Source organism: Xenopus laevis, chromosome 5L (assembly GCF_017654675.1).
Source record: "Xenopus laevis strain J_2021 chromosome 5L, Xenopus_laevis_v10.1, whole genome shotgun sequence".
NCBI lineage: Eukaryota > Metazoa > Chordata > Amphibia > Anura > Pipidae > Xenopus > Xenopus laevis.
In genome coordinates, this window is record NC_054379.1 from 149,754,846 (window position 1) to 149,780,357 (window position 25,512).

The 25,512-nt window shown below is 41.4% G+C and overlaps 2 protein-coding genes across 2 annotated transcripts; both read left to right on the top strand.

Moving 5' to 3' along the window:
* The first annotated feature begins 276 nt into the window (after positions 1-276).
* c2orf50.L (chromosome 2 open reading frame 50 L homeolog) lies at positions 277-5,779 on the top strand. Its single transcript, XM_018264012.2, has 3 exons — positions 277-790; positions 3,213-3,252; positions 5,138-5,779. Exons 1-3 carry the CDS (start codon positions 546-548, stop codon positions 5,327-5,329), a joined length of 477 nt encoding a protein of 158 aa, XP_018119501.1. The 5' UTR covers positions 277-545; the 3' UTR covers positions 5,330-5,779.
* Positions 5,780-7,593: 1,814 nt separating this feature from the next.
* Positions 7,594-18,922, top strand: LOC108717185 (solute carrier family 66 member 3-like). The gene is made up of 7 exons (XM_041563544.1): positions 7,594-7,864; positions 11,486-11,568; positions 11,701-11,770; positions 12,965-13,022; positions 14,086-14,206; positions 15,733-15,774; positions 18,325-18,922. The coding sequence occupies exons 1-7, from the start codon at positions 7,716-7,718 to the stop codon at positions 18,414-18,416; spliced, it is 615 nt and encodes a 204-aa protein (XP_041419478.1). The 5' UTR covers positions 7,594-7,715; the 3' UTR covers positions 18,417-18,922.
* The last annotated feature ends 6,590 nt before the right edge of the window (positions 18,923-25,512 follow it).

Consider the following 25,512-nt stretch of genomic DNA (forward strand, 5'->3'; position numbering starts at 1 on the left):
TTTTGCCACTTTTCTGGTCAATTCACTGTAGAGTGCCATGCCGCCATCTTGCCACCTGCTCCCACAATCCCCCGTGCCTCCCTGGGCGGGCAGTGATTTCTGAAGATGTGTAGAAAACCTGTAATTTACCTTTTTTTTTCTTTATTTTGCTATAAATGTTCAGTATACAAAGCTGCCATACCTGCCATACCTGTGGCAGCAGAAGTCTTGGACAGATGGGTTCCTTGGGCAAATTCCTTAGCAGTGCCGGCTGCTGCCTGGGCTCATTGTACAGAGGAATATTCATGAGCTCAGCCCTAGATCTGGTTTCCAAGGGAGATAGTAAACAGACTGGGGATATGTGTGTGCCTCCGTCTCTTCTACTTACTGCACCTCCAGCAACACAAGACTAGAAGTCAGAACTCAGCCAAAGCTTTGCACAGAGTCAGTATCTGGGTGAAATCTGAGGAAATGTGCAGAGAATAAAACATCTTTCTCCTGATGTACTGAGGGGCAAAATATACTTTTTTAAAGTGTAACTGCCCCAGTGGCTACAAGGAGTGGAGATGGACAGCCGGCATGATGCTATACAGAGGAGCACCTCAGCAGGGTACAGACTGCCAGACAGAGGGACGGCAAAGCAACTTGCTTCAACCTCCTCTGTCTCCTTTAACAAGTCTGTTCCAGGGGCCCAGCCCAACCCTCAGCCGAGTGCCAAGGAGAAGGAGAAGCGCTGCTGGGAGGATACCGTGAGGCACGACCAAGTTTGGCGGGAATTTGTGGAAGCTGAGAGAAGAGGTGGGAAACGCTGGTGAGTCTCTAGCCGTGTGTCCTACATGAACTCTGTCAGCAATCGCTGCATGGCCTTTCCTTCTTAGCAGAGCACTGGAACAGACCATTAGCTATAAGACTAAAGGTCCAGCTGTTTAGTCAGGGCCTCCTTTACTTTATACAGGTAAATAAAACATGACTGTATCAACCATTCAGTTATAGTTCCAAGAAAATGCTTAGGTCTTTCTATATCAGTCTATTTGCTATTCAGTGTAGGCTTCCAGGGCTATCTACAAGGACAAATATACATTATCTCTGATTTCACCCTCAGGGTAAGGGCACACCTGGAGATTCAGGGAGATTTACTCACCCGGCGACTAATCGCCTCTTTTTTGGGGCAACTAATCTCCCCGAACTGCTTCCCCGTGTCTTCCGCCTGCTTCAATGAAAAAATGCCTGCGGCAATGTCCACACGTCGCTTTGATTTCCAAAGTCGCCCGAAGTTTCCCCACGAGGAGTGCCGCGTGTGCATTGCCGCAGGTGATTTTTCATTGAAGCAGACGGAAGACAAGGGGGAAGCGGTTTGGGGAGATTAGTTGCCCCAAAGAAGAGGCGATTAGTCGCCAGGCAACTAAATCTCCCCGAATCTCCAGGTGTGCTCTTACCCTAACTGGACTTCAGACTGGACCCATCAAACAGCTCTCACCGCCCCCAGTGGAGAAAACCCCACAAGTTTGGGAACCACTGGTAAAATGAGCTGCTCATGTGGATATATAAATAAGCAGCCCATGGGCCAGACATTGTATGATAGAGGCACACACAATGTGCATAGCAACATTGCTCTGCTGAGCAGAATCCCAAGGGAAATGTGCAGCCCTATTCACTGTAACCCACTGGCCAGGGGTGTAAGAAGCGAGTGCTGGGCCCCCCCGCCAGAAAAACTTTCAGAGGGCCTGGCACACACAGCCGCTCTCACCCGTAACCCACCCGTTTGCAACCGCCCTCCCCCGCACAAGCTAGCACAGGTGCACGTGCATTTAGTAGAAGAAGAAAAAGAGTGGTGGGAAGGGGGTATTCGAATGCTATAGAGCAGTGATCCCCAACCAGTAGCTCGCGAGCAACATGTTGCTCTCCAACCCCTTGGATGTTGCTCCCAGTTGCCTCAAAGCAGGTGCTTATTTTTGAATTCCAGGCTTGGAGGGAAGTTTTAGTTGCATTAAAAACAGTTGTACTGCCAAACAGAGCCTCAATGTATGTTGACAATCCACATCCACATAGGGGCTACTAAATGGCCAATCAAAGCCCCTATTTCGCACCCCAGGAATATTTTTCATGCTTGTGTTGCTCCCCAACTCCTTTTACTTCTGAATGTTGCTCACGAGTTCTAAAGGTTGGGGATCCCTGCTATAGAGGAAGCAGACCCCACTGTCTGGGCCCCTTTTTCCCCTGCATTCTTCCCCCGGACCGTGGGGTCTGTTTCCTTTATAATTACGCCATTGCCACTGGCACAACACTGTTTATGTCCCTGCACCCAACTGCCTGACAGTCTGCCAAAACAAAAGCCGGACCTGTAAGTATCACCAGGGCCAGAGGCTGTGCCATACAGCATTATTTATTATTTAAACGTATGGTCCCATGTTGTAGTGTATGAGACACTGTATGTCCTCATGCTCCTGTAGAAGCAGCGAAAGAACGTAGTCCTCTCATGTTTTATAACAGAGCTCATTTATAATTGTGGACAGATTCTAAGAATCAGGGTTTCCGTTGTTTACTTTTCTGTTACGTTGTGGATATACAGCAAACTGCAGGACTATACAGTACGTGCAGATCTGGTGCAGAACAAAGCACTGAAACACCGAAATCACCTGCCCCCAATTCAAAGCATGGGAAATCCTATGCCAATGGCACAGAGAGGCAGCCACCACTCAGACACCAAAGGAAGACTTCCCCCCTCTCTCCCCGGTCACTGCCAGTGTGTGCAGAGTGTTCCTTATGCTTTTTATGGGAAGCAGTGATAGGTGGATTCATACATTATTACTAGGCTTGCACCAAATCCAGTATTCGGTCCAGTATTCGGCCAGGATTTGGTTTGGTATTCAGCCAGGATTTAGCCTCTTCCGGCAGGATTCATATTTGCCAAATCCTTGTGCCTGGCCAAACCAAATCCCTAAATAAATATGACTTTTCAGAAGAAAACAAGGAAGAAAAATGTTTTTAACCGCTTGCACTCTCTTTTCTCCTCCCTCTCACTGATTTGTCTATGCAAAATTAGAAGTCGGATTCAGCCGAATCTTTCAAACAGGATTCAGCCGAATGCAAAATAATGAATTTGGTGCATCCCTAATTATTACGAGTGCTGTGGTTCACCCTGCCCCGGGTGCTGTAATTCCTATATAATATAACAGCATCAATATTCACTGATATTAAACAGCCACTCATTTGGATTTTCTTGTTTCTTGCAGGCATGAGAATTGGGGATTTCTGAAAGAGTATGATTCATTGGTAAGACATGCCCTTCCCAAACACACACTTACTGCTACTGTTCATATATTGGAACCAGCTGGCCCTTTTAGCTTACAACAGTAAAAATCACTGAGGGGGCCAGTTTGCTAACCTGCTACCCAGGGTACATGCTCAGTCATCTTTTTTCCTGTTTCCAGATATAACTATCTAGCAAGTTGCCTAGACTCCCTTTTTGTCAGTTGGTGGCATCACTGGGGAGAAATTCCTTTCAAACATACTATGTTGCAGCGACTTCTCTGGATTTTAATGTCTTGTATGATTGGTAGGGCCATAACTACAGAGGAAGCAGACCATGCGCCTGCAGGGGGGCCCAGGAGGTGTAGGGGGCCCCACGAGACCATAAATTATAAGCAACTTCAATATATACTGGTAAAACAGGATAACCTCTAGATATGTTGGGGGCCCTAACATTACATTTGCTGTGGGGCCCAGTCACATATAGTTACTCCATTGATGGTTGGCTTTGTTTGTCTATTGCACTTCTTCTGTTTGTAGTTGAAGGAGAACAACAGGTAGCATCAAGTTGTTAGACACCCCCAGTGGTTCTAGTTGGTTGCTTCCTATCCCAGATCAGTGCACCTCTTTTTGAAAAAATGCAACAAGCTGTGAGTGTCACACCACCATAATGTTGCCTGAGATACGGAACACAAATGTGGCGAAAACTACTCTGGAACAGAGTTATAGACGAACACCAGTCCTCAGTAGGAAGAGACTAGTATCACTGGGGGGGAAATCACAATTTGCGCCTTCCATCGATTATACTGTCTGTTTTGCTTTAATTTAAACAGCTGGGTAACTCACTGGCACTTTGGAAATACATGATGATAACGTACCTCCCAACTGTTCCGTTTTTAGAGGGACAGTCCCTCTTTTGACAGCTCTACCCGCAGTCCCTCGTTTGTACTGGAAAGTCCCATTTTTCTCTCCACTGAACAGCCAGAAAAAGAAACAAAATTTCTAACTTAATTGGCTTTTGGCAGAGAGCCCAGAACAGCCACAGAAGAAGATACGATAGCTTTGTAACCATTTTGAGATAAGCAAATAAATAATTGTAACAATTTATATAACAGGTCTCTTGGCAAAAGTTAGACTCACGGCTTAAACGGCAATTCACCTTCATTAGCAAAACTGTAAAATGAACATGGTAATTAGAAGACGTGGCCATTGAAATAGGCATGGTCAACTTTTTTGTCCCTCTTTTTATTTCCAAAATCTTGGGAGGTATGTGACGATGAGCCTCCTGCAAGAAAGTGAAATACAAATGCAGCCTGAAATGTATTGTGTAGATTGTAAAGGCCAGGGACTTCTTTCCTTCTATGGCCCCTAACATGTGCCACTTTATCTTTATTCTGCCCCCCCCAGCCTGTACTAATAATGTTAAAATATACAGTAGTATTTATATATCACTATATGCATACAGTCACATAACAAAAGATACAATGCTTGTTACAGGTCTAGCAGCCAATTAGCAGGCAGCATGCACTGGTTAACTGTGTAAAATAAACATCTGATTGGTTGTTAGGGATTAGAACACAAGGACAAACTTTGCATCATTTATGACATGTTCTTGTATGACTCACTGGGCGATGTAATTAAAGGTGCAATGTTTGCCCTGGTCTAGTAACCTCTAGCAACAATTCAGATGTTTGTTTTGAAACAGCTGACCAGTAAATCCTACCTGCTCGAGTCCTGCAGCGGGTCGGGTTCAAGCAGGACAAATGCGGGTCGGGAGTCTCACAACTTGTTTCTTTTGTACCTTTTATTACATTGGCCCCTTTAGACTACTTGTGCTGTGTTTGTGTACAGAGTTGTGTAAGAAAAACAAAATGTTACACTTACACCTTCCTGCCTCCTCTTTTCACAGGGAAATAAAAAAGAAGTAGAAGAGTTGCCTAAAGAAGTGCCTGTTTTTTCTGACCGAGTACCCAACACCACGAACCAGGCTATCGGGAGTCGGATGAACACCGAGCTGGGGAAGACTCTGGTCCATATGGATTATTTTCTCACGGGGGGGAACCAAAAGAAGAAGCTTGGAAGTGAATTGCTGCCCAGCTAGGAACCCACTTACAGACATAATGGACTCTTCCCTAGTACAATACAAAGATGAAAGAAAGAGAGATATACGAGCCCCAGGAGAGTTTTCTGCTACACCAGGACAAGGGATACAAACCAGGAAGTGATAAAAGGGGTTGTTTGCCTTTAAATGAACTTTCAGTATGATGTAGAGAGTGATATTCTGAGACAATTTGCAATTGGCTTTAATTTTTTATTATTTGGGGTTTTTGAGTTATTCAGCTTTCTATTCAGTAGCTCTCAAGTTTGCAATTTCTGGTTGCTAGGGTCCAATTTAACCTAGCAGCCAATCATTGATCTGAATAACAGACTGGCATATGAATCGTAGAAGGACTCAATAGAAAGATGAGTAATAAAAAGTAGCAATAACAATACATGTGTAGCCTTACAGAGCATTTGTTTTTTAGATGGGGTCAGTGACCCCCGCTTGAAAGCTGGAAAAAGTCAGAAAAAAGGCAAATAATTAAAAAATTATAAAAGATAAATAATAAAGCCCAAATGAAAATTTGCTTAGAATTGGCCATTCTATAACATGCTAAACGTTAACTTATTGTGATCCACCCCTTTAAAAGGGGAATAAAGTCTAAAATAGAATAAGGTTAAAAATGCTGTAGTTTGTATAATAAACATTAAAGGAAAACTATACCCCCCAAACAATGTAGGTCTCTATAGAAAGATATTGCATAAAACAGCTCATATGTAAAATTCTGCTTCATGTAAATAAACCATTTTCATAATAATATACTTTTCTAGTAGTATATGCCATTGGGTAATCATAAATACAAAATTGCCATTTTAAAAAATAAGGGCCGCCCCCTGGGATCATAGGATTCACTGTACTCACAAATATACCAACAAACTATACATGTTAGGTCACATGAGCCAATTAAAAGACAGAGTTGTGTCTTTTGCTTCCACACTTCTTCCTGTTACAGTTAGAGTTGCAGTATTTCTGGTCAGGTGATCTCTGAGGCAGCACACAGACCATCACAAAATGGTGGCTCAAGGCAAGAGATGTAAAAGGGCAATATTTACTTAAATATATATTCCAGTTTGGTAAGATTCTTTAATATGCCACTTAATATAATATGAACTATCTGTTGCTTAAGTATTCATTTTGGGGGTATAGTTTTCCTTTAACACAAATTTACTGCACCAGAGGCCTAATAAAACAAATGATTTATGCTTTCGAAGTTGGCCACAGGGGGTCACCATCTTGTAACTTTGTTAAACATCTTTGCAAGACCAAGACTGTGCACATGCTCAGTGTGGTCTGGGCTGCTTAGGGATTGTCATAAATGATCAAACAGCACAAGTCAAATAATATCTGCCTGAAGACTGATTAATAATCAGAATATACAGACTGCACTGGGTCCTGTGTTGTCATGTAATCTAATGTGGATTTTATAGTTTTTGTATTGTTTAATACAAACTTTCTCCAACTCTGCAGAACCCAGTGGATGCAGCAAAACAATCCTCCAAATAGAATCCCAGTTTATCTGTTTAAATCTGGCTCCATGATCTTTGTCCCTGCAGCTGGAGTTGGAAACAGTAAACAGTAAAAATAAAATCCAATACAAATCTCTACAGTCGCCAGCTGCTCTACAGGGAAACAAACAAAGCTGCTTGAGTTCTGCATGGCTGGGAAGACGGGGGCTCCCCCTGCTGTACATAAGTATGATTGTTTCCCTGCTCAGCAGTTAGGGACCATCTGACAATTCCTATCCACAGCAGTAAATGAAGGGAGAATTTCACTGCATACAGTCAGGTTTCTTATAAACACGGTACACATTTATTAATTAAAGTATATTGGAGATAGGTTTATTAAAAAAAGTAAAAATGTGATTTTATTTTTTTTGCCTTTATATGCCCTTTAAGGTCTCATCCAGAGCACTAGTTTGGGGTTAGAGCAAAGGTGCCACTCAGTTTACTACAGGATTACACTGAGAATGCTACACAAGGACACAGTCATTTAACCTCCCAACAGTCCCGCTTCTGACAGCTTTTATACAGAGAATAATACAAATACTACATTCCACTGCCACAAACACACGCTGCCACCAACACATTCCTCCCAACCTCGGGGCGCAGCTTCCCACATTCCATAACAACCTAAGTGCCCCGCCCTTCTATTCCGTCACTACAGGTGAGCCCCGCCCCTAACTGGCCGGCTCCAATTGTGGAGACCCTAAGGCGATCAGCCACGCCCCCTGCCCATCCCTAAACACTACTCGTCTCCTGTTGGGGAGGAGCTAAGATGGTCAAGCCCGCCCCTCGCGACCGTGATAGGAAGAGGAAATAGAGTTCCATCGCTAGTTTTAATTGTGTCCCCAGAGCCCAGGTCCCGCGGTGCCAGTGTGGGCGCAGGGATGTTTTCCCAGCTGGAGATGTTGTTCTTCGCTAATTGGAGCACGTTACTGGCCTGCATGGTGCTCAAATTCCCCCAGATCCTGTCTGTCATGGCATCCAAGTCCGCGGAGGGTGTGAGCCTGCAGAGTGTCCTGCTCGAAGTGTCCGGGTATGAACGAGTATACAATATATATGTGTGTGTTATAGGCACGTGCTTTCCAGGCACATTGCGCTGCTGCGTCACATTGAATGGGGCAGGGGCCCAAATAGACGTCATCAAGCAGGTGATGTCTTTACAGTGGTGTATTGGGCGGGGCCGGGCACCTAGGGGAGGGGTTATGGGAGTCCAGTGTCTGTTTAGCCTCTGCACCCCACAGTACAAAGGGAAAGTTCACCACTAAATATGAAGCCATTAGTCAGGGGTGCAATGAGGCTGTGACCAGGTACAATCCTGGCACCTTTTCTTCCTGAGGCGACTTGCTGCTTCGCCGACCCCCCATCTGTGATACAACTTGCAGAAAACGAGAAATTCAGCTCTTAAGATGGCCGTGGACGCACAGATCCTATCGTATGAATCGATTTTTGGATCGTGTGTGGCGGGTGCCGACGTCTTTCGTCCGGCGGAGATCGGTCGTTTGGTCGATCGGACAAGTTTGATTTTGACCCGACCGATCCCACCGGAGCCCATTGTGCATTGTAATCTGATCGTTCGGCCGTTCAGATTACCCCCGATATAGTCATGCTCGTTAATGGCATATCAGGGAAAGATTCGCTCGTTTGGCGATGTCGCCAAAAGAGCGGATCTTTGCGTCTATGGCCACCTTTAAAGGAAAACTATACCCCCCAAACAACGTAGGTCTCTATAAAAAGATATCACATAAAACAGCTCATATGTAAAATCCTGCTTCATGTAAATAAATCATTTTCATAATAATATACTTTTCTAGTAGTATGTGCCATTGGGTAATCATAAATAGAAAATTGTCATTTTAAAAAACAGGGCCACCCCCTGGGATCGTACGATTCACAGTGCACACAAACCAACAAACCATACTTGTTAGGTCACATGAGCCAATTAACAGACAGAGTTGTGTCTTTTGCTTCCACACTTCTTCCTGTTACAGTTAGAGCTGCAGTATTTCTGGTCAGGTGATCTCTGAGGCAGCACACAGACCATCATGAAATGGGGGTTCAAGGCAAGAGATGTAAAAGGGCAATATTTACTTAAATATATATTCCAGTTTGGTTAGATTCTTTAATATGCCACTTAATATGATATAAACTATCTGTTTCTCAAGTGTTCATTTTGGGGGTAAAGTTTTCCTTTAAAGTTTCTCAACTCACCTCATTGGCGCAGAACCATTTGCTGTCACCATGAAATTCATACAAAGACAAGAAGTCCTCTATGTTCTGCACTAAACCCATTATCCCCCCAACTAGTAAAGGCCTCTTGTATAGTGTCTCCCACCTTGCCTGACTGCCTGCTCTGACTGAAGATGACAGTTTGGGGAGCGGGGCTCTAATATGCAGCTGTGGGTAGTGCAGGAAAGTAAGGCCTTATAGTACATTCAGATATGGCTGGAGTGGGATTCAAAATAGGCCGTGGCATTTGAAATACAAAAAGGCCCAAACAGCCCTCCATTAAATAGTGACTGTGGCATCTTACCGCCGCCCCTCTGCCATTTGCTAGAACCCACGGATTGCCAGTCCGGGCCTGGTTAGGGAAGGGCAGAGTCAGCTGTGATTGGTGCAGGTGGGTCAGGTGATCTGGAACTACACACAGACCCCACTGTAAGGGGTGTTATTCTGTGTATATCAAGATATTATTGGTATGATAATTGCCATGTGCTGTATCAGCTCACAGCTGCTCATAGATAAACCCAGGGTCCCTCTCAGGTTGAGTAGCTGCTGGTAGGTGAGGTGGTCCATGTATCCAGCCATGACTAGTCCATATATGGAAAGGGGAATCTAATAATGATTAGTGCCAGGGTTGCCAGGTCTAATTTTCAAAACCAGCCAAAATCAACTATAAAACCAGCCCAAAACTTGCCAAGAGGCACTTCAAAAGTAGCCCAAAAATAGCACAATATGTGCAGTGAAAAAAAAATATATATGTGAAAATACACCTTTATTAAATTTTTACGGATTTGCAAATATTTTCATGAAGTAAAATGGGACAAATTCGCCCGTCACCAGGGACGTAACTATAGAGGGGGGCCCAGGAAGTATAGGGGCCCCATAAGGCCCTTATACATATACAATTTCAATACATATTGGTAAAACACGTCAACCTCTTGATTTTTATCCCAAATTTGTCTGAAATTGAGAAAAGTCACCAGAAAACATGAGAATACCTAAAGGGGTTGTTCACCTTCCAAACACTTTTTTCAATTCAGTTGTTTTTAGATTGTTCCCCAGAAATAAAGACTTTTTTCAATTACTTTCCATTATTTATTTTTTAAGTTTTTTCCAAAACCTAAGATTAAAGTTGAATGTCCCTGTCTCTGGTGTTTGAGTCTGGCAGCTCAGTAATTCATGAGCAGACTCTGAACTGTTACAATTTTGCAACATTTAGTTGATCCATTTCTCAGCAGCTTCTCTGGAGTATTAGCAACTATTGTATCAATTCTAACAGCTGCCTGTAATGCAATCCAGAGATTCTGCTCAGCAGGGACAAAGATAACAAATGTATCAACTAAATTTATCAATTTAGAACAGTTTACAGGGTCAGCGACCCCCCCCCCTCCCAGAGCTGCTTTAGAAGGTGAGAAATTACACTTTACACATTTACTATTAGAAAACCGTCACACATAGAAAATAGAAAGTCATTGGAAAAAGTCGTTATTTCTGGTGATCTATTTGAAACCAACTAGTTGTTTGAAGGTGAACAACCCCTTTAAGAGTGACGGGAGACTGGCGTACAGAGCCCAAAATCTGTTAACTCCCACAAAAGTCAGTCCCATTGCATGCTGGGTATTATAGTCTTACATGAAATCTGACAGTTGGCGAATTGTTAAACAAAAACTACATTACCCAACATGCATTTGAAGACAGGCTTGACACATTAGGGCAAGACATGACTTTGGCTGGTATCCAAAGTTCAAACCAGCCAAAGGCCCAAAAAGTAGCCCAAATCCTTACCTTGGCTAGTTTGTACTTTCAAAACCTGCCTGGGCTTTAAATTAGTAGCCCAATTTGGCTGGAAACTCACCAGCCTGACATCCCTGATTAGTGCAGGTAAGATGAAGGAATCCATACACCCGCCCATGACTGTTGCAGATACAAAGGGGAAATGAGCAATGATTGGTGCAGATGGGTGAGGAGAGCTTGGCACCTTATGTGCACCCATGATAAGTCCAGACATACAAGGATAGAAACCCTGTACCCAGCTATGGCTGCTGTTGGTGGGCAATGAAGGATGGGAAGGGAGACCTTTATCCAAACATAAACGGTGCAGGTAGGAATGGGTGGGGCACCCTGTATACTTATTCCTTTGCTACTAATGGGTCATTTAGTGGGTGCCCTATAGTATCTATGAGTAGGCAAGCTCTATGACTGTGGCTACTCCCACCCTGGACTTTATCTCCTGTATATAAGTGTTAAACCTCCAGCCGGCAGTTGTAAATGACACACGTGGGCTGAACCAAATGAGTGTATGAAAGTGGCACTGTCTGCTTACAGAATAATTCATACGTATATGTCCAAACATCATTATGCGATATATAAAACAGAAAATCATTGCTTTTCTGCCACAATAAATGCAGTTTTTTTTATATTCTTTCTGCCACAGTTTCCTTTTTTTCCTGAGATACCAAATATACTACAACTACCCCATGGAAACTTACCTTGAGTACCCAATCCTGATTGCCCAAGGTAAGTCGTGCAGGACACGGAGCCTTTGTGTGACAAAGAAACTGCTCTTAAAGCTTTTATTAATGAGCCATAAAGCATGTGATGATGCAGGATCAGTGCCCTTATTGTATTACTTTTATGTTTGTGCTTCAGATGCCGTCCTTCTGCTGTTTCTGTTTCACTATACGGGAAGCGTGAAGAATGCGCTGCCATATGCTGGCATGTATCCTTTCTACTGCTGCACTCGATTGGCCACTGGCTCCCCTTAGAGGTCCAACATTTGGCCAGGGTTCCCTTAGCTTATATAATGTTTACAGGTATTCATGGAAAATATCCGCATGTCAGTCATAGTGCCAAGAATATCCAGGATAGCAGAAAACTTTCACCCCAAAATGTCACCCTAACTGATAGGCAGATAGTTCTCCCCAAATTTCACCCTGACCAGCATTCAGGCTGAGCCCTCCCCGTGCCACTAATGACTCCTGCAGACAACATTTATATTATATTTATATTTGAACTGTTCCCTTAAAGGTTTAGTTGTAAAAAATTCAACTTTTTTCACTAGAAAGCTCGAATTTTAAGAAGAAAAAAAAAAAGATTTATTATACCCTGATACTGCAAAAAGGCCGAATCTGAAAATCAACCATCTCAGACCTGTATAAGTCAATAGGAGAGGCACCTATCTCAAAAGGTTTTTGTGGTCTGCTCTGGGCAACTTGGGGAAAAAAGCCTGAAAATTTTGAGCAATTAGGGAAAAAACTTGAAAAAGTGAGCATTCGGGTTTTCGCTTGATTTTATCGAGTTTTTCTGGTATCAGAGTTTTTTTTATTATTAATAAATAAGCTAAAATCGGTCATGGGAGATTGGTCATGGTTTTTTTTTTTTTTAAATAAAATATGAGATCAATTTTAGTAAATAACCCCCATAATGTCCTCTATACAGTGTTTGTTATCAGGGTTGGGCCAAGGTGAAATGGTGTCCTAGCGCCCCCCCCTGTATTATACCCCGATGCTGCAAAAAGCCAGAATTCAAAACTCCACCATCTCAGACCTGTCGAGGTCCTGTAGAAGTCAATTTGAAGTATTTGTGCTGGGTTTAGCACTAAAATCTGAATTTTTCAGGGTTTTTGGGCAAAAATACGAGCAGCTCAGGGAAAAAAAAGCCAGAAAAAATCGTGAAAAAAGCCCCAAAACTTCAAGTGATTTTTGTTCAATTTTATCATGTTTTCCGAAATCTGATTACATTTAGTTTTTTTATTAAAAAAAAAAAAAGCTAAAATAAGACATGGGGGTTTGGTCATGGTTTTTCTTTTTATAAAATAGGAGATAAATTCTGATTTTAGTAAATAACCCACATAGTTTCCTCCATTACAGTGTTTGTTATACTTACTCTTTTATGTTCCCTAATGTTTGGGCAGATTTTTTGCAGCATGGAACATCCTAGCGCTTGACAAATGGATAATCGACTTGGCCCTGGTGAGATATACAGTAATCCAGTATTTATATATATATATATATATATATATATATATATATAATGCCTGACATCAGAGTTACACATGGGCCTGATCATTTGTGTAGCAATTAGGGTGACAGCTGACATGTTGTGCAGTAAAAAGGTAATATATGGGGTTGTATCAGCCTAATTGTGCCACTGTGGGGCATGAAAAGTGGGCACAGTTTTGTAAAGCTGCACTCAAACAGGAATTGATGTATGTCATTCTGCTGGCGCCGAGTACAACGGCAGCCTTGTATTTACCACTTGTCCGAGCAGGTGTCAGGGCTCTGTTGCTTCTCAGGCGCCCGAGTAGATGCCACCCTCAAACTGATGCACCGCACTAGTATAAGTGAGCTCAACGGTGTACTCAGTGTTTTAATGGGGCCAACTCCACAGCCAATTTTGCTGCTCCAGACATTAGTAAATAAGCCCTCTTGTCTTTAAAATTTTGCTTAATGGATAAGTAAACCTTTAAAATAAGTGAATGTAAAATTGATGAGAGTGCTATTCTAAGAACCTTTGCAATGTACATTCATTATTTATTTTCTTTTAATTCCAAGATATTAAAGGATACATGTACTGTTAATATGAATGACTATTGTTACCAGCGCCACCTGCTGGTCATTTTCCCACCAGTCTGACCATCAAGTAGTGAAGGAAGTTGTCAGGAGAAAAAAAGAGGCTGCAGTTGAGAAAGAGTTCTAATTATTTTCCTAAGCAGAAGAACATCAGAGCAGCCTCTTTCTTTCTCCTGACAACTTCCTTGACTACTTGGTGGTCAGAAAATGACCAGCAGGTGGTGCTGTTGTAACATAATTCATTCATATTGACAGTACATGTATCCTTTAATATCTTGGAATAAAAATAAATAAATAATGAATGTACATTGCAAAAGTTCTTAGAATAGCACTCTCATCAATTTTACATTTACTTATTTTTAAGCTTTACTTCTCCTTTAATTTTCCTTCCTCTGACATATAAGATTGGATGAGGGCACCTTGTAATTGTATAAAGTATAAACTAACCAGTTCTGTCCTGCAGTACTTGTGCACAGGGATGAGCGCTGCAAGCAAGATTATCCAGATCCAGTATCTGTGGCTGACTAAAGATTCGGGCCAAGCCAGTGCGCTGACATGGAGCTTGGCGATGTACACCAGTGCAAGTAAGGTGCCACACACTCTCACTTGTAGGGTAATTCTCTGGGCACACACTAATCAGTGCAAGTTAGGTGCCCAACGCTTGCTCTGTGAGCCTCTGCTGCATATGAATTCTCCCTAAAACAGGTCATTCCATGAGCCCTGACTACATACACCAATCAAGGAAGGTTCTGTGCCCAACACTCTCACTCAGGGCTGCTATCAGGGTGGGGCCTGGGGAGACAATTGTCCCGGGTCTGGTGTTTTTTGATTTTGGTGTTTTAGGGTCTTAGGCGGGTCCGGCCTTGTAATCACTTTGTAGCCGGCCCACACTGGTGTCAGGAAGCTGCAGAATCCGGTGGGGAGGGCAGAGCTTCTTCTGCACAATTCTTTCCCCTCCACAGCTTCTAAACTATTGGTATTTTCATTAAGTCCCGGTAGAGCCGCATGGTGATTGGATAAGCTTGGAGGGAAGGTCAAATTTCACCCTCCAGCCTAGCCAATCCCTGTGTAGAGCTATTGGTACTTAAAGGAAAAGTAATACCATCAAAGTGTTATCAAGTAATGAAAATATAATGCAGTGTTGCCCTGCACTGGTAAAACTGATGTGTCTGCTTCAGAAACACTACTATAGTTCATATAAACAAGCTGCTGTGTAGCAATGGTGGAAATTGTAAAAAAGGCTATATGGCACAGGTTAAATAGTGGATAACACCATTGTGTTCTACAGAGCTTATTTGCTGTGTAACCTGAGCATTTTCTCCTTTGAATGGCTGCCCCCATTGCTACACAGCAGCTTATTTATATAAACTATAGTAGTGTTTCTGAAGCAAACTCACCCAGTTTTACTAGTGCAGTACACTGCATTATATTTTTATTACGTTAAAACATTTTATTTTTTGATGTTACTGTTCCTTTAAGAGAAAACCAGTAGTATAGAAGCTGGGGAGGAATGTGCAGGCAGTACAGCTCCGCCCACCCTACCCGATTCTGCAGCTCCCTGGGTGAGTATTTTTAATGGTACTGAGCAACTAAACCAGAAACAGCATTTTTTTATTATGGCCTATGAAACATAGGAGAAAGTATTTTGTGTTAAGGAAGTTATTAACATAAAATTGATTGTCCGAGAAACTAAACCCCACACTATTGTATTTTAGTAGAAATGATTCAAGTTGTGTTTCACACAGATAAATATGGCTACTTAGCACCGTATAAACATTTCTGATTCGTACTATCTGTGCTTTTTATTTTTATCAATCCTGGCCACTAGTATGTGGTTTGTTTAATAACTTTTAGGGGGGCCCAGATGATTATGTTGTACGGGGCCCCGTGATTTGTGATGGCAACCCTGCTCTCAGTAGGAGGGGTAATTCCTTATCTCTAACTTTGCAGCTGATCCCAGTTGAAATAAAGTTGCAGCAACTGAAACCTATTCCAGGTGACTTTATAGTGCCAAAGTCGTAGCCAGGGATGGACCGTACATGTATATTTGTTAGTGGAACAGGTCCGTTCCCTGACACAATGTGACTCTTGCTTTTTGCTTTGATTACAGCGAGGATATTCACAACTCTAATGACGACTGGGGACGCTGCAGGTATGGAGTGCACACAAACCAGTGCCATGACATTTACTATGTAGCAGGTAGAACTGTTGCAGTTCTATATATTTCTATCCAGGCCTTTCTGGGGTTCACATGAGAGTTCTGAGGTCACGTATGTCACATGACACGGAGCTCACAAACCAGGGCATTCTGCATTCGAATAATTAGCCCTGATGAATTAACTGATGAACCTCATTCTGCTTGATGGTTTCTGAAGACCCCTAAGCTTAGCTTCTCAACAGCCGCCCCGAGCCCACTGAGCATGTGCAGTGCCACTGACACTCAAAAGATGCCTAATGAGATTAGAAGATGAGGAGTAGGTGGACACCTAAGAAGGCCTGGATCATTACTGTTAGAGGGCTGCTGAACTGGATATAAAATTAATTTTTTAGCCATATTCATATTTAGGCTTTAGTTTACCTAATTAAAGGAGAACTCCAGCTTCCAAATCAAAATTTGATAAAGAAGCCCACATAACACAGAAGCCCCTAATATACCCATTGCATTAACTGTTTCTTCAAAAAGTATAAATAAATGCCATTTTCTATGCTGAAATCCAGCTGTTTAACAGTTCTTCTCTTCCTGCATCATTTGAAATCCTGGCAGGGAAGGAGGGACTAAACACTGATGTTACAAATTGTAACAACTTTTCCACAGCTTACAGACAGCATGCAGGAACTACATAACCCACAATGCATTGCACTATGATGTTCCATTCCTTATTGAAATCACGTGTGCAGGGAATTGTCGGGTTAAGAGGATGCAGGCTGAGGACAGATGGCTGGTGATACAAAGTAACAGTAGTCAGCCAGCTCAGCAAAGTAGTCAGACAGATCAGCAGGAGAGCAGGGGGCTAGGCTTAGGGAACTGTCAGAAACCATTAAAAATCATGAAAAGTCTTCATATTTTTTAATTAATGTATATTGGAAAGTTGCTTGAAATTATATTTACTTTTCAAAAATCTTAAGTTATGTTTGTGTGGAGTTCCCCTTTAAAGCTGGCCATAGACGCAAAGATCCGATCGTACGAATCATCGTACGATCGGACTTTCCCATCTCCCGACCTGCCACTGACCATTCAGATCAAATAAAGTAGTTAAAGAACAGATCAGCCGATGTTCTGCCCCTGACAGCAATCATACAAAAGTTATGTCCGACCAAAGCTAGTGACAGTCTCCCACTGAAAATCGTACGACCGGCAATACACGCAGAGATATTATCGGCAGCCGACAGAAATTTTCTAACCTGTCCGATCGACCAAACGACCGATCTCCGCCGGACGAAAAACGTCAGGACTCTCCACACACGGTCCGAAAATCGTACGAATCCTCGATTCGTACAATCAGATCTTTGCGTCTGTAGCCAGCTTAAGGGGCTGGGCAGGGTTTAGTTAGGGTTGGAGGGTGTGTGCAACATAAAGGTTGCAGCCCTTCCAGCTGTATTTCTTAGACATGAGCCTGAATTTTCAAGTGATCTGTTAATGGGGTGGTCCCCTTCAAGTTAACTTTTAGTATGTTATAGAATGGCCAATTCTAAGCAACTATTCAATTGGTGTTCATTATTTAATCACTAGCTTTTTGAATTTGCAGTTTTTGTCTTACTTTTTCCAAATTTTTTGTTATTGCTAATTTTTATTACTCCTCTTTCTATTCCAGCCTCTTCTTTAAAAGAATGCATGGTTGCTAGGGCAATGTGGACCCTAGCAACCAGATTACTGAACTTGCAAACTGAAGAGCTCCTGAATAAAAAGCTTAATAACTCAAAAAACACAAATAAAAACCAATTGCAAATTGTCTCAGAATATCACTCTCTACATCCTACTAAATGGTAATGCAACAACCCCTTTAATTGTAATGTAATGAGAGCCGCACCCCCCCCCCCCCAAACAGCCCTGCAATAGGCACAATGAATCCTATTGTCCCTGGAATGGATGTGTCATGCGCCTCTAATCCAGTAGGATGTTGGGAGTTGTAATTCAACACCCTGATACATTGACTCATACTAAGAGATACACATTCAGCTTTAACTTCAGGTAATACCTAAATGGGTTGTTCACCTTTGTGTCAACTTTGGTAGGATGTAGAGAGGGATATTCTGACTGCACTTGCAGTTGGTTTTCATTTTTTATTATTTGCGGTTTTTGAGTTTTATTTAGCTTTTTATTCAGCAGCTCTGCAGTTTACAATTTCAGCAATTATCTGGTTGCTAGGGTCCAGATTACCCTAGCAACCATGCCCTGATTTGAATAAGAGACTGGAATATGAATAGGAGAGGCCTGAATAGAAGGATCAGTAATAAAAAGTAAAAATAACAATAAATGTGTAGCCTTACAGAGCATTTGTTTTTTAGATGGGGTCAGTGACCCCCCCATTTGAAAGCTGAAAAGAGTCAGAAGATAAATAATTAAAAAACTAAAAACTAGATGAAGACCAATTGAAAAGTTGCTTGGAAAAGGACATTGAATAACATACTAAAAGTTAACTTAGAGGTGAACCTTTAACCTGCAGCCAAACATTAACTCCTAAATGACTTTGTGTCCCTGCAGTTCTCTTTCGCTTTTTGCTGCTGCTGATTCTCAACGCCTGCGTCACAGTCATGATACTTATGTACAGGAAGAAAACGGTGAAGACAGAATAATCCTGCGCCCGTTGCTGCAAGTGTTCCAATCCTCTATTATCTCCAGTACCCACTGCAACTTCTTATTACTGTTTCACAGCCTTTCTTTTCCCAAGGGCAGAGACTGAGGGAAGGGAACGTAGACCTGTTTCTATTTCTGTGGCACAAGAGGAGGATTCGGGGCCAAATGTGGAGATGATTCTAGAGTGGAGCAAAGTTAATAAGAGCACTGATTTGCCTGGAGCTTTCCATGCAGCCTTTGTGCAGTTGTTGCTTTGTGTATATGCTGCAAATATTCCACTGAAAGTGACCGATTGATGGGGCTGCTTCTGATTCCTTCACGTCTGTCTGGGCCAGAAACCCTTCAGATAAGAAGTGAAAAAAATGACAGTTTAAGATTTGACCTCAAAGGAGTCCCCTGCCCCCAGGGCATCAATTCTTCTTCTTCTTTAGTAGTTTCTCCAGGTAATGTTCTGTCTATAGCAGACAGCAATGCGGGGCCTTATTAAATGAGCACATTATATCCATTCCCTGTAGTTCTGAAATGGAAACGGCACAATAATATTCAAGAGCGAAGTGGTAACATTTGAATTCTAAACTGTACTCCCTTCGCAGAAAACGGATTCGTTCATTTGTGGCCGTTCAAGCTCTCGTCAGTTACAGTTCTAGTCAGGCTGAGAGTGTTAAAGGGGTAGCTCATCTTTAAAGGATAAGTAAACCTTTAAAATATGTGAATGTAAAACTGATGAGGTGGCTATTCTAAGCACTTTTGCAATGTACATTCATTATTTATTTATTGTTAATTCCAAGATATTAAAGGATAAATGTACTGTTAATATGAATGAATTTTGTTACAACAGCGCCACCTGCTGGTCATTTTCTGACCAGTCTGACCACCAAGTAGTCAAGAAAGTTGTCAGGAGAAAGAAAGAGGCTGCTCTGATGTTCTACTTAGGACAAGGTTTCTATTTTTTTTTTCCTAACCAGAAAAACATCAGAAGCCTCTTTCTTTCTCCTGACAACTTCCTTGACTACTTGGTGGTCAGACTGGTCAGAAAATGACCAGCAGGTGGCGCTGTTGTAACAAAATTCATTCATATTAACAGTACATGTATCCATTAATAAAAAAAAAATGAATGTACATTGCAAAAGTGCTTAAAATAACACTCATCAATTTTACATTCACTTAGTTTAAAGGTTTACTTATACTTTAATTCTTAGCAACTTTTTAATTGGTCTTATTTTGTTGTTTTTTTAATTATTTGCCTCCTTCTAAATTTCAAATGGGGACACTGAAGAAATGTTCTCTATGAGCTCAATGCTACAATATGAGGCTACAATTGTGTTACTTTTTATAGGTTATCTTTCTATTCAGGCCTCTCTTATTAATACCCCAGTCTGTAGTTAACACCATTGCTTGGCTACTAGGGTAATACAGACCCTAGCAACCAAACTGGCGAACTGCTGAACAAAAAGTTAAATAATTAAAAATGCACACATAATAAAAAATGACGACCGATTGAAACTTGTCTCGGAATATCGCTCTCTACATCATGCTCACAGTTAATTTAAAGGTGAACAACCTCCTTTAATGAACATTGTCTTGAGCTATGAAATAATTACCTCCCATCTGCTACAGGAGTTCCTAAGATTAGAAGCTCAGAGTTAAATCATTTATTCAATATAATACTTTCCAGACGTATTCCTTTTAGGGATGCACCGAATCCACTATTTTGCATTTGGCCGAACCCTTTGCGAAAGATTTTGCTGAATACTGAACAGAATCCTAATTTGCATATGCAAATTAGGGGTGGGAAGGGGAAAACATTATATACTTCTTTGTTTTGTGACAAAAAGTCATGCGATTTCCCTCCCCGTCCCTAATTTGGATATGCAAATTAGGATTTGGTTCGGCCCGGCAGAAGGATTCAGCCAAATCCTGTTAAAAAAGGCCAATTCCCAAACCGAATCCTGGATTCAGTGCATCCCTAATTCTTTTATCCACCATTCATTCTCATATTTCCTATTCTGTTTTGGAGATATAAATTGTACTTGGAAACAACCAATCAGAGCTAAGCTTTTACTGACCTGGTGCAGTTAGCAGCTGCTGATTGGCTGCTTAACGTGCCCCCTGTTATTATCTATTGGGCTTAGGGTTTATTGAGTGTGGCTGTTACAGAGAAGGTCCCATCTATGACTCTGGATTTCCATGCAGACCAGTTTGGAAGGACAGACGTTTGCTGCACTGGAAAAAGAAATGTATAACCAAACACTTAAACTTGTTTACATACAGTATAGTTATTGCTTATATTTGTTTTACTGGTATTGCTAAGAATGGGTTGGCTTATATGTTTTTTAATACAAGTGAAATTATAAAGTTATGGAAAATACAGTATATATATCACAAAGTATTATCCTTTCATGGGTTTAAAGACCAGACGGGTTATATTGTTTAAAAAGGGCATTCATTGTACTGTATTTATCAAGGTGACAATAAATTGGTTGTGTAGCTGCACCTGGCGTTATGTTCTTCATCACTCTTTTATATTCCCAAATTAATTAGTAATTTTCTTGCATTAAAGAGCTGATTTACATACACTGCTGACAATATCAGCTCTGCACAACTTAGAAAATGAAAGCAAGGACCTGATTGGTTGCTACTGCATTTGTGCAGTGATCACCCAAGATAAGTCCCTAACCTTGCCCCCTTAGGATGGCATTAAGCCCCCACTAGCCTTGTTCTATGTCTAAGTGATGGAGTTAGGAATTTAAGGGAAAGTATAGTAAGCGCCTCTGGGGCAGAATGATGCACAAGAACTGTAGACTATGTGCCAGCTCTATATAAATAACAGGAAAAAATAAAATACCCCTTTTTTTTTTAGCTGAGTTCATTCAGCTGATGGTGCTTGAGTTTCCAGGAATACATTTATTTCTTCTCACTTTAACAGAGACATCCAAACCATGATGGACTGTCAAACCCTTTCACAACATCATCCCTTGTATTCACAGTGTTCCTCGCCTTGTTCCATTGTGAATTGGTTGGGCTGAGATTCAACTTCTCCCTCACCTTGTTCCATGATGGATTCTGGGAATTGAAGTCCCTCTTCTTTTTATAGTGGGTGGAGCACAGATTCTCTGGAAAGCTGAGGGACTACAAGTCCCAGAATCCATCATGGAACAAGGTGAGGGAGAGGTTAAATGCCAGCCTAAGTGTTGTTGGGAAATAGTCTCTAACTCATTAAATCCATCATGGTTTCAGCTCAGTCTATTTATGACAGTGTTTATGCCCCTTTGAGTAAGTGTCAAAAATGTTTTTCCCCCCTTTAACAGAGCAAAAATATTAAAAGTACAAATAAATGTAAATAAAGGCTTATAGCAAACACCACAGTCAACAACAAGCTTCTGCAAACATTTCCTTCTTGAGAGCCCCCTGGGATACCCAGTAGTGAATAGAGTTGGAGGAGATTCCGTATACCGTATATACTCGAGTATAAGCCGTCCCGAGTATAAGCCGAGGTACCTAATTTTACCTCCAAAAACAGGGAAAGCTTATTGACTCGAGTATAAGCCTAGGGTGAGAAATGAAGCAGCTTCTGGTAAGTTTCAATCAAAAAATTGAGGGTTTCTGCTGTCTCGTTTTTGGATGCGGCAACCATTCTTGGACGCCGGCGAGTATTCTTGGGCGCCGGCGACCGTTTTTGCACTTGACCCGAGTATAAGCCGAGGTAGTTTTTCAGCATATTTTGGGGGGCTGAAAAACTCGGCTTATACTCGAGTATATACCGTATGTTGCCTCTGACACGTCTGGAATTGTAGCAACGTTTCTCTGTTCCACAAAATGGGCTGAACCCCAAGTGTATATTGGTAGAGTCCATTCCTTAATCATAATTCAAAATGCAATTGTCAGTGTAAATACATCTACTTCTTATGGAAAAGTAGAGCTAGAGTCCTGTGTCGGGTCTGGTACCCGCAGAATATCAGCAAAGTGGTCGGGTTCCCGCCGATTCCTTGGCCGTATGGGTAGTCTGCGGTTGACCTGGCTGAGCACCCAAAAAAGGTGTGGGCTTGATCCCTCCCACCCACGAGATTCCTCCAGTTTTTACATTTTTTGGGAAATATTCGGCACTGGAGTGACGCCACTTTCGGCCAAATGTGACATCCCTTTTGGTTCCGCATGTCCCCCCGGGTCAGGTAGCGGGAACATACGGGTCCAATTTGCAGGTTCCGGGGTTGGGATTTAAAAAAAATGGACCCGCGCAGGACTCTACCAGGTGTTCCTGCCACAGGCCCTCAGCTCAGGGGAGCGGATAATCCGTGAAAAGAGAAATAGCAAGTTTAGGGCACTCTGGAAACCACATGCAGATCAGACCAAATATTATTTGTTAAAAAGTATTAAAAAAATCTTTACTTACACAATCGTCTCAAGCCTTACGCATTTCGAGTCTCTCGGTTACTTAATCATAAGCTTAGGTCAGATAGACACGAAACACGTAAGGCTTGAGATAATTGTACAGGTATGGGATCCATTAGCTGGAAATTGGGTTTATTTAATGCTTCAATGATTCTCTAGTAGACTTAAGGTATGAAGATCCATATTACAGAAAGACCCTTTATTCGGAATGCCACAGGTCCCAAGCATTGTGGAATACAAGTCCCATACCTGTACCTTTCCCCTAGCTCTGCCAACCTTCAAACTAGGCACATTTCCATGTAATGTTACACAAGTGATCATTTATACAGACAGACTTATACAACAGAAATTCACAGTAAGTAACAGGAACATTATCAGCACATGCACAGAAGTGCCCAGGCTCTTTTGAGTATTATGTATGTAATATAGCTGGACTAGGTTTGTGCAGGAAAAATCACATAAGTGCTTAAAGAGGTTGTTCACCTTTGAGTTATCTTTTAGTATGGTGACAATTTGCTATTAGTTTTAATCTTTTATTATTTAAGGTTTTTGAGTTATTTAGCTTTTTATCCAGCAGCTCTTCAATTTGCAATTTAATATAAGCTTCATGAATGATGCCGAATCCTTTCAGGAATGATGCAGAATCCTTAATTGATTGTATTTACAAAGTTTCTTAATTCAGCGTGGTTAAGCTTTAATTACATTTTAATTTTTCGCAATAGTTTCCCTTTAAGCAATCTGGTAGCCGGGGTCCAAATTCCCCTAGCAACCATGCATTTATTTGAATAAGAGGCTGGAATAGGAATAGGAGAGTCAGAAGAAAAAGGCAAATAACTGTAAAAGTATAAAAATAATGAATTGGCCATTGTATAACATAATAAAAGTTACCTAAAATGTGAACCACCGTCACCTTTGAATATTATGTAGAGAGTAATATTGAGAGACAATTTGCAATTGTTTTTTATTATTTGAGGTTTTTGAGTTATTTAGCTTTTTATTCAGCAGCTCTCCAGTTTACAATTTCAGTAATCCGGTTGCTAGGGTCCACATTACCCTAGCAACCATGCACTGATTTGAATAAGAGACTTGAATATGAATAGGAGAGGCCTGAATAGATAGATGAGTAATAAAAAGTAGCAATAACAATAAATTTGTAGCCTTACAGAGTATTTGTTTTTTGATGGGGTCAGTGACCCCATTTGAAAGCTGGAAGGAGTCAGAAGGACAAAGGAAATATTTCAAAAACTATAAAAATATAAATAATAAAGTGAAAAATTAATTAGAAGTGGCCATTTAATAAAATACTAAAAGTTAAAGGAGTTGTTCACCTTTGAGCTTTTAGTATGATGTAGAGAGTGATATTCTGAGATAATTTGCAATTGGTCTTCATGTTTTATTATTTGTGTTTTTTTATTTATTTAGCTTTTTTTTCAACAGCTCTCCAGCTTGCAATTTTGGCAATGTGGTTGCTAGGGTGCAAATTACCCTAGCAACCCTGCATTGTTCTGAATAAAAACTGGAATATGAATAGGAGAGGGTCTGAATAGAAAGACGAGTAATAAAAAGTAGCAATAACAATACATTTGTAGCCTTACAGAGCATTTGTTTTTAGACAGGGTCAGTGACCCCCATTCAAAAGCTGGAAAGAGTCAGCAGAAAACAGCAAATAATTAAAAAAAAACTATACGAAATAAATAATGAAGACTAAATGAAAAGTTGCCAGGGATTGGTCATTCTATAACATATTAAAAGTTAAGGGCATTGACTGTGCAATTATAAGGCGGGCAATGGTGATAGTGTAAATATGCAAAAGAAAAGCCCATGTTGTACCCACAAGATTACAGTGTTGTTATGATCTAGGGTTGTGCAGCTGTTGGTAACACTTCTGCAGCAGTAGTTGGTGTTCTGATCACTCTAATATTTTTAAAGTGGCCATAGATGCAAAGATCCACTTGTTTGGCGACATCTCCAAATGAGCCAATCTTTCGCCGATATGCCACTAACGGGCATGGCTATATCGTTGGTAATCTGAACGTTCGGTCCTATGGCCAAACGATCAGATTACGATGAGATCGCAATGGGCTCCGGTGGGATCGGTCGGGATCAAACCTGTCCGATCGACCAAACGACCGAACTCCGCCGGACGAAAAATGTCGGGACTCTTCATACATGGTCCGAAAATCATAACAATCCTCGATTCGTACGATAGGATCTTTGCGTCTATGGCCAGCTTAACGGAAGAGACGACTTCTGACTTGGAGACTAACTACAGAATATTGCCTTTAGCCGACAGAATACAATGCATAACATTCTAATGACAACTAGGGATGCACCAAATCCAGGATTCGGTTCGGGATGTGGCCTTTTTCAGCAGGATTCAGATTTGGCCGAATCCTTCTGCCTGGCCGAACTGAATCCAAATTTGTATATGCAAATTAGGGACGGAAATCACCTGACTTTTTTGTCAGAAAACAAGGAAGTAAAAAATGTTTTTCCCTTCCCACCCCTAATTTGCATATACAAATTAGGATTCAGTTCGGGCGAATCTTTCGAGAAGGATTTGGCCGAATCCAAAATAGTGGATTTGGTGCATCCCTAAAGACAACAACAATTTATATATATATATATATATATAACAGGAACGATTAGCAGGACAAATCAAAGAGCAACATCCAAAGCTCAGTATTTTACCGAAAATCGTTTGAC